The following is a 14,832-nucleotide window of genomic DNA, read 5'->3' as shown; positions in this document are numbered from 1 at the left end:
CTGCTCCCCTATCCACCCACTCCCACTTCTTGGCCCTGGCATTCTCCTATACTGGGGCATATAAAGTTTGCAATACCAAGGGGCCTCTCTTCTCAGTGATGGCTGACTAGGCCATCTTTGGCTACATATGCAGCTAGAGATATGAGCTCTGGGGGTACTGGTTAGTTCATATTGTTGTTCCAAATATAGGGTTGCAGACCCCTTCAGCTCCTTGGGTGCTTTCTCTAGCTTCTCCATTGGGGGCTCTGTGATCCATCCAATAGCTGACTGTGAGCATCCACTTCTGTATTTGCCAGGCACTGGCATAGCCTCATTCGAGACCATGTGTCTTGTCCTAACTTCTTTACAAACCTTTAACGACTCAGATTTCAATAATCAGTTCTGTCTTTCTCTAAACCCATTCTATTTTCTTTTTTTTCCTCATTAATTTATTCACTCACTTTACATCCCAATATCCCCTCCTCCCAGTCCCCCATCCCCAAATCGCCAAAGTTCTCCCCACCCCCATTTTCCCTCCCTTCTTCCTCTGAGAAAGGGGAGGTCCCTCTCCTCCCCAATCCCCCCTCTCTCTTGGGTATCACCCAACCCTGGCATATCAAGTCACTGCAGGACTAAGCACACCCATCGGGATCAGAATGTAAAGTGAATGAATAAATGAATGAATGAATAATTAAATAAATAGATAAATAAATGAGTAAATAAATCAGAAAAAGAAAAGAACAACAGCAAAAGAGTTGGGTGATCTTGGTGGAATTGTTCATGTATATGGATGGGCACTTTTTGGTGGTATGTTGTGTGAGGTTGAGTGTGGTGTATGCAATATGCATATGTGCATGTGAGTGGTTATATACATGTGTGTGTGTGTGTGTGTGTGTGTGTGTGTGTGTGTATGTGTGTGTGTGTTTGTGTGTGAGGACCACAAGCTCATATGGGTTGCTCATTGCTTTTATTTTTTTAGACATGTTCTCACATAGAATTTGAAGCTCATAGTTTGAATGAGGCTGGCTAGCCAATGAGCTTCAGGGATCCACTTGTCTCTGTTCTCTATCTCTGTCAATAAGCACTGGGGATACAGATGTGTCTCATATCACTCAGGTTTTACATGCTGGGGAATCTAAACTCAGACTCTCACACTTATACAGTGGATGCTGTAGCAAATGCACTATGTGTTGGTAGATGCTTATTGCCTGTGATTCATGAAGGTGCCAAGAACTTGAATACCTTCATTAAAAAGGCAAAGGTATGCAACTAGTGACACAGCTGGGGGGGTGGTGAGAGTACTGGTTAGTTCATATTGTTGTTCCTCCTATAGGGTTGCAGACCCCTTTACCTCCTTGGGTACTTTCTCTAGCTCCTTCACTAAAGGTCCCATGTTCCATCCAATAGATGACTGTGAGCATCCACTTCTGTATTTTCCAGGCATTGGCATAGCCTCACAAGAGAAAGCTATATTAGGGTCCTGTCAGCAAAATCTTTCTGGCATATGCAATAGTATCTGGGTAGTCGGCCATCACTGGGAGGAGAGGCCCTTGTTCTTGCGAAGATCATATGCCCCAATACAGGGGAATGCCAGAGCCAGGAAGCAGGAGTGGGTGGGTTGGGGAGCAGGGCAGGGGGAGAGTATAGGGAGCTTTGGGGATAGCATTTGAAATGTTAGAGAAAAATATTTTATTAGAGAAAAATATCTAATAAAATATATAAAAAAGAAATAATGAACAAATTACAGTATAATTTACAAATAAATCTGAAAAGACAGATTTTTTTAAAAAGCAAAGGTAAACAACAAATGGTTTATCTATCAGCTTGTAGAAGATGCTTATGAATCAGCAGTATTACTAGGACTCTAATTGTCTTGAATTTTGCATTTTTTTAAAACATTGTGTGAAGTAAATTTGTGAATAACATACAACTTTTAAGATATTCTTGCCTCTCATATATGCAACATGAATAGCATGATAGAAGCCAAACTGAAATTACACCTTTGAGGACACTATCAGTCAGTTGTTACTGAATATATTTAATGGTGTAAGAAAAGGAAAATTACAATTACATGTCATCACTCTAAAAATAGCTGAGTTTTCTGCTACTGTTGCTTTTATGAAAAGACAGTTTATTATACACCATTCTCAAATAATATGTTGTCTATATTGTCAGTGGCCAAACAAACAAAAAAAAATGGAGGAATTAAATTCCAAACTCTCTACTTCTTAGCTACACAAATTTATCCAAAATTGCTCTCCACCTTAATTTTTCTCCCAGGGCAATTAGGACAATAGCTACATTGTTGTTCTACCAGACACGTACTAGCCAACACAATATGTCAAGCACATAGTAAGGGCTCAGTAAATGTCCACTAGTTACCTGACTTGGTATGTAACAGAGTAAGCCATTGTGAGTATCAAGGGTGGTTTAGATGCCACAGGAGCCAGCAACCCTCTTGATATATTACCTTCTAAGTTCTATTGGAAAGGATGGTTTTCACTGGGCATGGAAGTACACACCTTCACTCCCAGAATGGTCCTAAGTGTAAGGCCACCTTGGGGTACTTTGTGAATTTCAGGTCAGCTAAGATACATAATAAGACTTTCTAAAAAATGTCTTTTCCACAGAGCCATTGCACAAATTTTAATGCCAAATGCATAGGCAATGTAAAACCAGTGTGACCAATCAGCGTGTTGTGTATGAGTGTGTGTGTGTGTGTTATGGGGGGGGGGGGATGTAAAACCAGTGTGGCCAATCAGCCTGTTGTGTATGAGTGTGTGTGTCATGGGGGGGGTGGCGACCTTCAAAGATAAAATGTATATGTCAATATCAATAAAAGCTTCAAATGATAAAAATTAGAACATATGATGAAATTTGAGCAAAGAAAGTATCCAGCAGATTAAAGCTTCTTAGAAATAGATTTTCATAGAGTGCTATAAATGTATGCCACTTTTTCAGGTAAGTCAGGAAGAACTGTTTCCTGATTATTATTCTGTCTGTCTGCAATGTGCACACAAAGGCAGACAGCACCACAAGCTAACATGGGACATCTCCGAAAGTGCCAGTAGGTCCACTAAAATCCCCTTTCCTGAAAACCTCACACAGGACGCATCGGGTAGGAGAATGGAAAAGGTACCACACTATGCCCGGAGACAGGGACAATTTTAATAAATCAGAGTGGAACATGAAAATGTCAACTTAATCAAGCATTTAAATTTTATTAATCAAGCCTAATTTTTATGAGTGCAAATAATCACTGAAGCTGGACAAATTTGTTCTCGATTGCATCAGAAACATAATTTTAATATTTAATGGACTGATGAATTTAAATGGAGAATTATCTTTATGAAACATGCTCTTCATAATTTGCCATTAAATGGGAAATAAAAAATCAACATAAATCTTACATAAAGGTTATTTAACTAAATGTTGGTACTATAAATATTATAAATGCATTGTGCACTAATTTAGCAATCACAACGTATACTACATAAAGCAGAAATGATAAGTGCAGCGGACAGGCTCAGCAGGCTACTGAGCAAGCTCTGACTTACTGCAGGAAGCTCATGAGTATTACCAGGTAGCGTGTGCTTCCTGAACATTCTTTACACTCCAGCGTTTATACTGAATTTTGTCATTCAGTGACCATATTCTTTGCAATCCAAAAGCTCCACTAGACCTTTCTTTTGTGAAGATGATTCTCATTACACAAAAAAAGATTTAAAATACTTTATCATTACTTATAGAGAAATATGTAAGCTAAGGACTGTAGGACTGATTTTTATACCAACATGCTTCATTTTTAGAGTTGAATATTCTGACATAATGTTCTCAGTTTTTATAACACTGTAGGTGAAAATCATAAAAGAGAAAAACTCAGTATCTGATTCCTTTCCTGAACCCACGGCCCATTCCACCTGTTCCAGCCATGATTCAGAATATCGCTTAAAAGACACTCTCCTACGAGTTAGGTAGATCCAAAAGGTTGGCAATATTAAGCCCAAGAATAATGCTTTATTTGGAAATATGTTTCTTATAAAGCCCAAATGTTTCAAACATGTAGTATTTTTCTGTGCTGCTGTATGTGAAAGTAATCCCTTGCTTAAAATAGAAATGGCCTAGTGTACCTTTAGTGTTCTTGAGCATAAACGATGGAGTTAGAGCAAGGGACATTTTGTTTCAGGGCACACAGTGGAGCAGACATCATGCCAACTTTTCCTCTTCATTGCAGAGCTGTTAAATAACACAAAGGAGCTTGCATGAGGCAGCCCAAAGGTGTAAAATTACTAAAGTTGTTTTCAAATCCAAAAATTTTCAATTATGTCTGTCTTATCAAAGTGGTGTGGTTGTGGAATGAGACTTTGGATTTTAACGTTAAGGCTTAAGAACATGACTCTTTTATATGAACTCTTTATTACTTATAAACAAAGTATTTTACTTCAAAAATACTGTTTTTTAAAACAGATTTATAATGAGCCCATTTTTAATTTTACTTGAAAATCACATTAAATAATTCAAAATGTTTGGTCTTTTTATGCATTATTGTAATTTGGCAAATAATAATACTTTAAAGAAAATATCATTTTAAATAATTTATTAGAGGTTAATTGTAACCCTGTGATCCTGGTCAGCTGAATTAACACACAATATCCTAACAACACCAATGTTTTTGATCTTTTGGGTTATTGTTGTTTTTTTTGTTTTTTGGGTTTGGGTTTTTTTTGTTTTTTTGTTTTTGTTTTTGTTTTTGGCAAGCAAAACCTACAATACATTGTGAGTCCTTTAGATGGAGACATAGTTCAAATAAACACTAGAATTCTCAGAGTACTTTATGTAATGATGAACATTTAAGAAACCCAGAAGGAAATATGAAGAGAAAATCATTTAAGATATGTATGTTGAATATAGAATTTGTATTAGTTATTGTTTAGATTTCTCAGTGAAAGGTTTCTTCTGAATATTAAGTTAAAATGACACTTAAGAAAATAAAAGGTTACATCCTTTTGGACAGTCAAGTAAATTTACTGTCCTTGTCCCTTCCAGTAAAGCATATTATCCTGCAAATAAGGATGCTGTTGATGATGCAGAATGCAGGCTATACATAATCAGTGACATGAATCAACAGCCATCTGAGAGGTGCATTAAAGCCATACTTCTTATTAAGAACCAGACTAAATTGCAACATGGCACTTCCCAAAATGAGCCACTGAAATGCATTCTCCATGAAATAATTGTCTTGGAGTCTCTGTTAAAAGTCAGGAAGTCTTTTTTAGCAACGAGTGCTAATGCTTTTCTTTCTAGTCTGCCTTCTTTTGTATTGCAATTCATTCAGCTCTACTGGCAACCTATCACACCAGTTATTATTATGTCTAGTGCCCCAGTTATCTTGAAAACTACTGTAGCTGAAATACTTCAAGGTCAAATTCATAATAGCATGATTCAAATTAGGAGGCCATCATACATCTATGCGCATTGAGAAGTACTGGGATGAAGCAGTATACTCCAGACATGCTTGTGGAACTTATTATTTTTACAAATGAGTAATAAATTATATATGTAGTTTACTTGTTACATTCATTCTGTAAATGTTTCTTCTCAAAAGGTTTAGAAGAAAGACACTCTGCCCAACCCCATCTATACTGATCTAACTGATGACAGAAATCTTCAGCCAGAACTCTGGTGCTCTCAAAATCATTTGAGTGGTTATATGCAGTTTCTGAACCCCTAGGCATCCCACAATTTCCTATTGCATTTATACCTGTGATAAATCCATTGACAGAAAAGTGCATGCTCTGCTGGACTTATGCATTTGGTTGATCTAAACAAAATCTAGACATGGTAAAACACTCTACTCTCTCCAAACATGCACTAGAAATGAGCACATGTTCTGGGTGTTTTCAAAGACAAGCATCTGTACCCATTGGAGGTTTCAAATATGGAATTAAATTCAAAACTTCTGACAATACTCTTATTTTAATATTTACCACTGCTATTGTGCATGTGGTCACTGTGATTTCTTTAAATATGATATATATATATATATATATATATATATATATATATATATATATATATATATATATATATACACACACACACATACTTATACGGTTGGAATCAAAACATTTGACATGTGTAACTATTGTTTCTGAATCTAGCAAACCATACATTTTATTCAAATATTGTCTTTAAGGAAACATAAACACACAAGAAACTATTTCTGCCAGCATTGACTTTGCAGGTAATTTAGGGCTCCATGTGTCTAATGCTAATAAGGTTAATATAAGCCAGTTTCTTTTGCTTTTTTTTTTTTAATGTAAAGGGTTTTAAACAAGGGAAAGATATTACTCCTAAGAAAAATCATAATTTTTCTTGTTTCATAATTTTTAAGGACCTTTAAATGTCCTTTCATTGCCTTGGTTGTATACACACACCCTAAGTTGGTATTACAATGTAATATTAGTAACCAGACTATAGTGACTTTAATAATGGAGTTACCAGTTCCACTGCTTTCTAGCCCTTTCTCCATGTGCTTTACAGCCATCTACATGCACTTTTATTCATATTACCAGGATTCTTAACAATTCAGCCAGATGAAATTTTGTTTTCTTATAATTTATAAAATGCCCTTCTGCACTGCGTTACATTGGAAAGCACAAACTCTAAAGAACACCCTTCAACGACTTAAGACAGAGGAGCTAGAGAAAGTACCAAAGGAGCTGAAGGGATCTGCAACCCTATAGGCGGAACAACAATATGAACTAACCAGTACTCCTAGAGCTCGTGTCTTTAGCTGCATATGAGTCAGAAGATGGCCTAGTCAGCCATCAGTGGAAAGAGAGGCCCATTGGTTGTGCATACTGTATCTGCCTCAGTACAGGGGAACGCCAGGGCCAAGAAGTGGGAGTGGGTGGGTAGGGGAGTGGGTGGGGGAGCATGTGGGGGACTTTTGAGATAGCATTGGAAATGTAAATGAAATAAATACCCAATTTAAAAAAAAAGAAAAAAAAAGACATAGAGATTCTGTAGATACAACTTGGTTCCCTTTTGAAAAGAGATTTTTTTTACAAATGTACAACCACATATGAAATTTTATATGCTAATGGCAAATGTTCAGCAAATATTGGATATGAAAGAAGAAATGCTATGTTTTAAAAATAATGATATCTACTTGTTCTTTGACTGTAATGTTGCTGGCACACTATGTTGGAGGCTGCCTAGGTGTGTTTTTTAAAATGTCATCTTTATTAGTATTACATTCAAAGAATAGTACTGCATCAGTTTCTTTCCAGACCTTTTTCCAGTGTGTGACTTATAAGTCTGTGACAAGTGACATTACAGAAGGTCGTGTCACTTTTAACTGCTTGCATTACATCTTTCTGATTTCCCTAGTGCCCTTCCTTTGTTTGATTAATACTATTTGCTTTCAAGCAAGGTATCAGAAAACATGATTTGGAAAAAAGAATTCTAGAGCCTTAGAGAATCCCCTTTAAGATAAAACGGGGAAACCTAACTTATTAAATGTATCTTTCCTAACAAATGCATTTTTCCTTTTTCCCCTAAAGGGGAGATCTCTCTCTCTCTCTCTCTCTCTCTCTCTCTCTCTCTCTCTCTCTCTCTCTCTCTCTCTCTCTCTCTCTCTCTCCCTGCCTCTCTCCCTCTCTCCCTCCCTCTTTCCCTCCCTCCCCAGCCCTACCTGTGTGTGTCTCTGTGTGTGTATTTAGTAACTACATTATTGCTGACAAATTTTGCATTATAGCATTTACTTGGGTTTCTTTGAAGAGAATAGAGCTGGCATTTGAGGCAAGGACTTTTGTTTTCTATTTGTCTTCCTCAGTTAAGTGTTAAAACTCCAGCACTCCTTTGAAATAGCGGGTGCTGTTTGAGGTCTCTGGGAAAGCTACAGTTTTGCATCATTGTTAAATGTACTTCAATAGTACACAGTTTAATTTTTTAGCTCGACTTGCTGTTTTTGTGCTTCTTATATTAGGTGGAGTGTGTCTTATAACACAGACCTGCTTCTAAGCTGCATGCACACTCAGAGCTGTCCATTTGTTTCAATAAGTCATTACTGCCTGAAGATCAGTCACAAAGCCACCATTGCCTCAATTACGAATCTTCATCTAGGTCCATCATATGCTGATACATGTTTCTTAGGGTCAGTGAAAACACCAAACAGAATTTTATGTCAACGAGAATATAGGAAGAAAAGGGGTATAATTTAATTTTCAAAGTTAATGTTAAAGAAACATTGACATTTTGTTATCATTATTAGCTAACATTTTTGAGTATTTATTTTGGTACACGGGTTGCATGATCTCACTGGGTTCTTAACCAGAGCTGTGGGATGGGGCTCTTTTCAACATTAGTTTCCAAAGCATTTTAAGCTTCACCTGAACATGTACTGGTGGGGCACATTCTGGAGTGATATATAGAAATCAATAGGAAGCCATCATCTGTGTTATCAATCCTCATGTGTAAATGCCTGTGATGTAGCCATCAAAAGGCAACAAAGAAGGGAAGCCCTCGGTAGTACACAGCACAAAGGCCTCTCTCAACATGATGCTGTTCTTCCAAATGCAGAAGCAAATGGTTGTGTTGGGGAGATCTGGTTGCACATTTGTCGAGTAATTGCATGTAGCCAATTACCCACTCGGGCAGGGTAATAACAGTTTGGATTTCACAAAAGAAGGGCCCAATTCTGTAGACCTCCCCAAGTCACACTTGAACACAATATCCTTTGTAAAATGTAAAAATTAGCCAAGTGATTTGTTTTAGGTTTCAATCATATTTTGAAATTTTAGAAGTTAATTTGATAGTGAGGCTCCCTGGATCCTTACAGTTAGATGCAGATGGGTGCCTTCTGTAAGCAACTCTTCCAAACCATTTCAATAATTTGCCTTTATTCATTTACATCACTGGTTAGATATAAATCTTTCATGGGAGTCAGGTCTGCTACAGGGTAGATGCTACACTGTAGGGTTTGTCTGGACATTTGAAGACCCAGAGCCAGGAGGAGCAGTGATGTAGTCCTGTAAGTCTAGTACTTGAGAGGATGAGGCAGGAAAGGTGACAGACACTAGAACACAAAAATAAGCCTAAGGAAATGACAGCCTGATGATGAATTTATCTATTTATCTGACCAGAAATATTTCTTGAACAACTGCTAAGTAGCTTACAATATGTAAAACATAATCTGTCACATTTGCCTTCCGGGAGTGAGGCAGGATGTTGTAGAGATGAGACACAGGAAACAGTTTGTACCTGGTGCTGTCTACTTAATACTGGATCACACACACTACACAACCAATCCCAACCCTATAATACATTTCAATTGTTACTAGCTCAAATATAGTTTGAGTTTATTTTCATTTTATATTTCATATGACTCTATAAGGCCAACTTTAGCAAAACAGAAAGAAAAAAGTCCATTATTTAAATCTACATTTTTTAACCCTCTTCTACTTTATTTTCATCAGAGAGTCTAAAAAGGCAGAATATTTACTTTCCCATTCTCTCTATTAACATGCCACAGTTATAGTTAATAAGTTACCCACAAAAGTCTCCTAGTGGAAATTTTGGTTTTCTTTGTACCATGCAGCTGAAAACTAGCATCCTGGAGGGGAGGTGGATGGATTAAGCATCCTTGATTATAATTCTGGTAAACCTGAGATAGCAACTGTTACAGAATTTTTATGTCAGAAGAATGAGCTATCTGTTTAAACCACTGTCAGTGTCAGCTTTTCTGTTACATAAACTGAAAGCAGTCTTAAATAAATGCTGATCATGTGTTTACTCAGGGTTGTAAAGTAAGCTTGTGGCAGAAACAGTAAATCTAAATTTTTGTAAGATAATTTTATTTTTTTATTTGTGGTATAAAGAGTTCTTTTAAAAAGCTCTCATGAGGGTCAGTGACTTCTTTTGATGAAACCTAATCTGTTTCACAATCAGTTTGAATGTCCTATCATACATCACCACAATTGTCACTGATGTATGCTTGTATATAATGTAAATGCTTTAAGCTGGTGAACACTCAAAAGTCCACATGAAGGTTTATCTGATAGCCACTCCTTTAGTGATACAGGGTTCATGTGAACACTGATGGAGTCTCTGTGTGCTTCCTCATCTTTTTATTCACACATTACCTTTATTGTACACTTTGGGCCAGGTGTTTATGCCAATACTTAGGAGCTGTTTGAATATAGTTAAAGAACATGACAAGCAAAGATTCCTTGCAGAGGCTGGATCAGTTGCATGTTGCCCAATAATAGACCTTCTCAATACATATTGCATGCAGCATATCATGCTTCTGGGCCCATTTAAGGTACTCACTGTTGTGAGTACCTTAAGAAGAAAGTCACAAGTCTTGCTTTTAAACAAGAGATATGAAGTGTGACAATAAGTGAGGAACAGTTTTGTGATTTCAGATGTCTTTAATTATATGCTGGTTCATGAGAACTGGAAATGTGTGTTTGGATTATTCATTAAAGTCCCAGAAGGCTTTTAGAAGACTTAATAAAAGTAACTGAGAAGAGCCCAGTGTCTCAGTTCACACAGTTCTCCAGCATAGTCTGGAGTATTGGCATTTATACCCAGAATCCATTTCGATTTGTATGAAAGAGTCACGTGAAAGAAGGACTTGGTGCTTCCATCATCAAAAGCTTGGTGAGAGAGGTTTCAAAGTACTTAATAGCTAGTTCTATGTTGAGATATACAGACTCTATTTTTAAAAGCGACATAAGAATTAGAAATGATAAAGAATGTACATTTTACATAATTATAGCTCTCTAAGGCCTAACTGAAAAATACCTCACAGTTTTCTATTCTTAATTTCTACAGATAGCACACAAATGTGCATGTTATTGTGGGTAAAATATTTATTTGAAATGTGAAATTATAGTTTGCTTATTTGTTAAGGCAGACATGGACATTACTGCATAACCTTACAGTTTTCAACGCTTCTGGAGGCCACCAGCCTCATGAAGCTACATTGATTAAGTTTATGATTATATATTGAGCAAAGAAAGTAAAAATTGTTTGTCAAATTCAAAATAACTTTCCCATTTAAAAGTATGTATATTGGGGCTAGAGAGATGGCTTAAAGGTCAAGAGCACTGGCTGTTCTTCCAAGGACCCAGATTTGGTCCCCAGCACCCAAATGGCAGTGGACAACCATCTGTAACTCCATTTTCAGGGAATCTGAAACTCTTTTCTGGCCTCCAAGGGCATCAGGCATACAAGTTGTAGATAAACATACATATAGATTAAACACCAATGCAATAAAATAAAATAAAAATAAAAATTGAAAGTATGTATATTTACCAATGTAAGCTGTATTTATTATTCATATTTAATTATGTAATAGTAATTATAATATATATTTGTGATCCTTGGATAAAAATTACAAAGAATTAAAAAGGCTATTTCAGGTAACCCACAAAATCGAAAAGTAGGACTCAGAAAATCACTCAAGTTGGTTTTATACATCAAAATTAAAATTGGGACCATTAAAGACATCCATTGTTAGTTTTATGCCACAGACCACCAGTGTGAATTAATTAATAGAAATAAGTTTTTATCTTAAGTTAGAAATACAGGAGCTGTTTCATGCTTAGTTATCTTGCTTTGGGTTTAATATACCTGATTGAAACAGGCATCAGAAGAGCTGGAAAGGAAATCTCATAACTTAGATCAACCTGCAGATACGTGCTTGTTCACATTCTGTATCCTCAGATGCTTTGACACCAAACTGTCTCCAAGAGTAGGTTTCTCCTTACTGAGTTTCTCTTCCATGGCTTTAATCAATTAAAGGCTGAGCATTTGCATAATCTTCTTCTCTAGATGAAGCTTCTCCTCTTAGAGCATGTGTTTCAAATGTTAATAAAAATTTCAAAGGGTTCAAAATGACAGAACAAAATCCTCTCCTCTAAGAGCAGAAAAACAACATGTGTTTCTGTTTGTAGGTAGTGGAGGACATACTGGAGGACGAAGAGGAAGAAGATGACAGAGATGACAAGGTAATTATCTTTCCCAGCACTGGGTACCTGGGGGTGGGAGTTACAGACATGACACTGTTTTTACAGACGGTTAAAAAAAAAAAAAGGAGTTGAAGTGTTTTGAGTCCAGAAAATTGGACAGTGCTGTTTATCATCCTAACAATGCCACTGCATGCAGCAAAGAGGAAGAGACGGCTATAAATCCTCTCTGCTTTTGTCCAGAGCTGGGTCAAATATTTTTCTGCCAGGAAAAGAAATCAGCTTGTCTGGAACTTGATAGCTATTGTGAAGATCATGGCAGTAACAACTGTTTTGAAGGGCAAAAATATGTCCTATCTTGAATCTTACAAATCAGCCTGTGCTTTGGGGGAAGGAGGCAGGTGTGAAAAAGTAGTGGCCGGTATGAATTGGACATGGATAATGTCATCTATAGTTTTTGAAGAATTGCTTATCAAAAGAACATGTTTATGATATACTTGGGCAGACATTTAAATAGCCCTGGGCTCACTGTCCTGCCTATATCTGTAATGGCTCATGCCTCCTTCATCAGGAAAATGTCCTTTGAAGAAACTTGAATTTCACTGCTAGTTGGTTTGGGGATGGGAACCACAGTAAACAGCAGCTAGTTTCTAGGTTGTTTAGGTTGGTGGTTCCTTGGGGAAAGGGAGGAATTAGCATGACCTTGTACCACCACAACAGTGGCTAAGTTTAGGAGAACAGCTATCTCCAACAAGCAGGATAGGAACTCTCTGACACTGTAATCTCTGGGCATTTATAGATCTAAATGTGATTTTGCATTGCTAGAGCTTTTATGTGAAAATTTTCTCCTGTACAACATTCATTCATCAGCATCATGATCAAAATGAAACTAACAAAATCTCTTGTCTGTTAACACACACACACACACACACACACACAGAGAGAGAGAGAGAGAGAGAGAGAGAGAGAGAGAGAGAGAGAGAGAGAGAGAGAGAGAGAAGTGCTTGGTTTTAAAGTTAAATAACATGAACACACACCCCTGGCAATAACTGGCCTGATTTATTGTTAAGGTCAGTTGTAGAGCTGTGGAGAGCCTGTACTTTAACTCAACATGCCAGCTCTGAATCATCACTTCTCTGCTGATAAAGACTGAGCTGCCATCCATTTATGGCCATTCTCCCTTGCTTGTTGCTGCTTTATTATTAAAGCCACCATAAAGACCCATCCCAGCAGCAGGCGTTTCCCTAGAAATGCTAATAAATAGAAACCGCAGTGAAGTCTACTGCTTTCATATCTCCTTGCTGAAAGCCAACCCTATATATTTTTAGACAGTTTGTTGGTGTTGTATGTCTTTCCCTTTCCTTGTTCATTTTTTAATAGAGAAGGTAGGTGTAGTCAACAAGTAGACATCCCTAGTTAACCAGCTTACCAAAATCCAGATGACTGAACATATCTGGATGAAAGTATCAACTCTCAGGCACTGTGTATACAGTGAACTAGAGGTTGGCTATCTGCAATTGACACCCTTGTTCTCACACCTTTACAGATCTAGTTATCAAAGTAGACTGAAAGTGAGGGCTTCAATTACTGTGTAAATTCAAATGAATTTGTCTGTAGCTGATATGGACAAGTAGTGTGTTTTCATTATGAGCTGGCTGTTGTTTATAACCCAGCTCTTTATTTGAATGGGTGGGGTCCCCCCCCTTTTATCACCATAAAGAAATTATAGCATGACCATTGTGTCTGAACCTGAAATATCATTTGTAGTTATTTGCAATAGACTTCTAAGTTCTCTTAGAGAAGGCATCTTGAAACTTATAACCTTTGTTTGTTAAGAGAAAAGTAGAATAATGGATTCTGCAAGCATCCATTCACTACCTCCTGTGCCCACTGCTTGGCTCTCACAGCAGTAAGCATTGTTAGTTTAGCTATCAGTGGGAGAAAAGTCAATTCCTATTGTAAAATTTTCATTGGTTCCTTCACTTAAAGTTTGTGTATTGAGTCATGCATAAAGGAATTTCATGAGAAAACAATTGTGTTTTTTATCATATGAACAAGTACTGGCCCATAGCACTCATTAGTCCTGTGTTTTCTCATATGGCATAATAGTCAGGTCAGGTCAGTGGGTCCTCTTACAGGATAAAAGTAAAGAAATTAATAAATGTGCCAAAGCCTCACTTTAATTGAACCTGAAGCATATGTTGCAAGTATGTAAAATATGTCCCAGATGTTTCTCCGGAGCCAGTGTCTTGCTTTTCCTGATTACCACAAGGCAGCTATTAGTCCTATAACCTTTGGACTTGGGGGTAAATGGGGTATTACGTGGCACAGTGTGAGCACATGCTTCCCATTCAGCAGAGACCCCTGGCAGGCTTCGCTTCAGCCTGGGCACATGCTTTCACTTATCGGATTGTTGAGTGATTATGAAAAGTGTCTTTCTTTAGAACAGCATTGACATTAGTCCCTCACAATGAAAGGGCAAGTCGTTGGCTACTTGACAAGATCCTGTGACCATACACTGAAGTCCTTTATTTCATTTGAGCATGTAGTATTTTCCCTCAGCATAATTGCACACATAGAGAAGATATAGCTCAGAGAAGTGGAAACCCATAAAGATATATTATGTGAAGTAATGTTTAATTACTTGACATAATAGCTTTGCAATGGTTTTTCTTTAGTGTTGGCTTTAGTATCAGGAAAGACACTGATAAAAATACGTAGAAGCTCAACGGTAGTTCACTTGGATCACCAAATTTTGAAGCTTTTCCAGTTATGCCTTTTAAGTTTTTGTTGCTTTTTTTTATTAAAAAGTTCTTCCATATTCAGCAGAGAGTTATGGCCACAGACTAACCCTTCATTATAAAGTCCATTGTCT

At 37.2% G+C, this 14,832-nt stretch overlaps 1 protein-coding gene across 9 annotated transcripts in view; it reads left to right on the top strand.

Annotated features, from left to right (window-relative positions):
- The window catches only part of Mctp1 (multiple C2 and transmembrane domain containing 1), a 633,933-nt gene that overhangs the window by 523,276 nt on the left and 95,825 nt on the right, over positions 1-14,832 (top strand). For all 9 annotated transcript variants that reach the window (XM_085830938.1, XM_085830936.1, XM_085830943.1 and 6 more), the window contains one exon: positions 11,946-11,999. In XM_085830938.1, the coding sequence (XP_085687064.1) occupies positions 11,946-11,999 (54 nt within the window). The remainder of the gene's footprint in view (positions 1-11,945; positions 12,000-14,832) is intronic.

Source organism: Mus caroli, unplaced genomic scaffold (assembly GCF_978045245.1).
Source record: "Mus caroli unplaced genomic scaffold, Mus_caroli_1 scaffold_15, whole genome shotgun sequence".
Lineage (NCBI taxonomy): Eukaryota > Metazoa > Chordata > Mammalia > Rodentia > Muridae > Mus > Mus caroli.
This window is presented reverse-complemented; position numbering and strand designations above follow the sequence as displayed.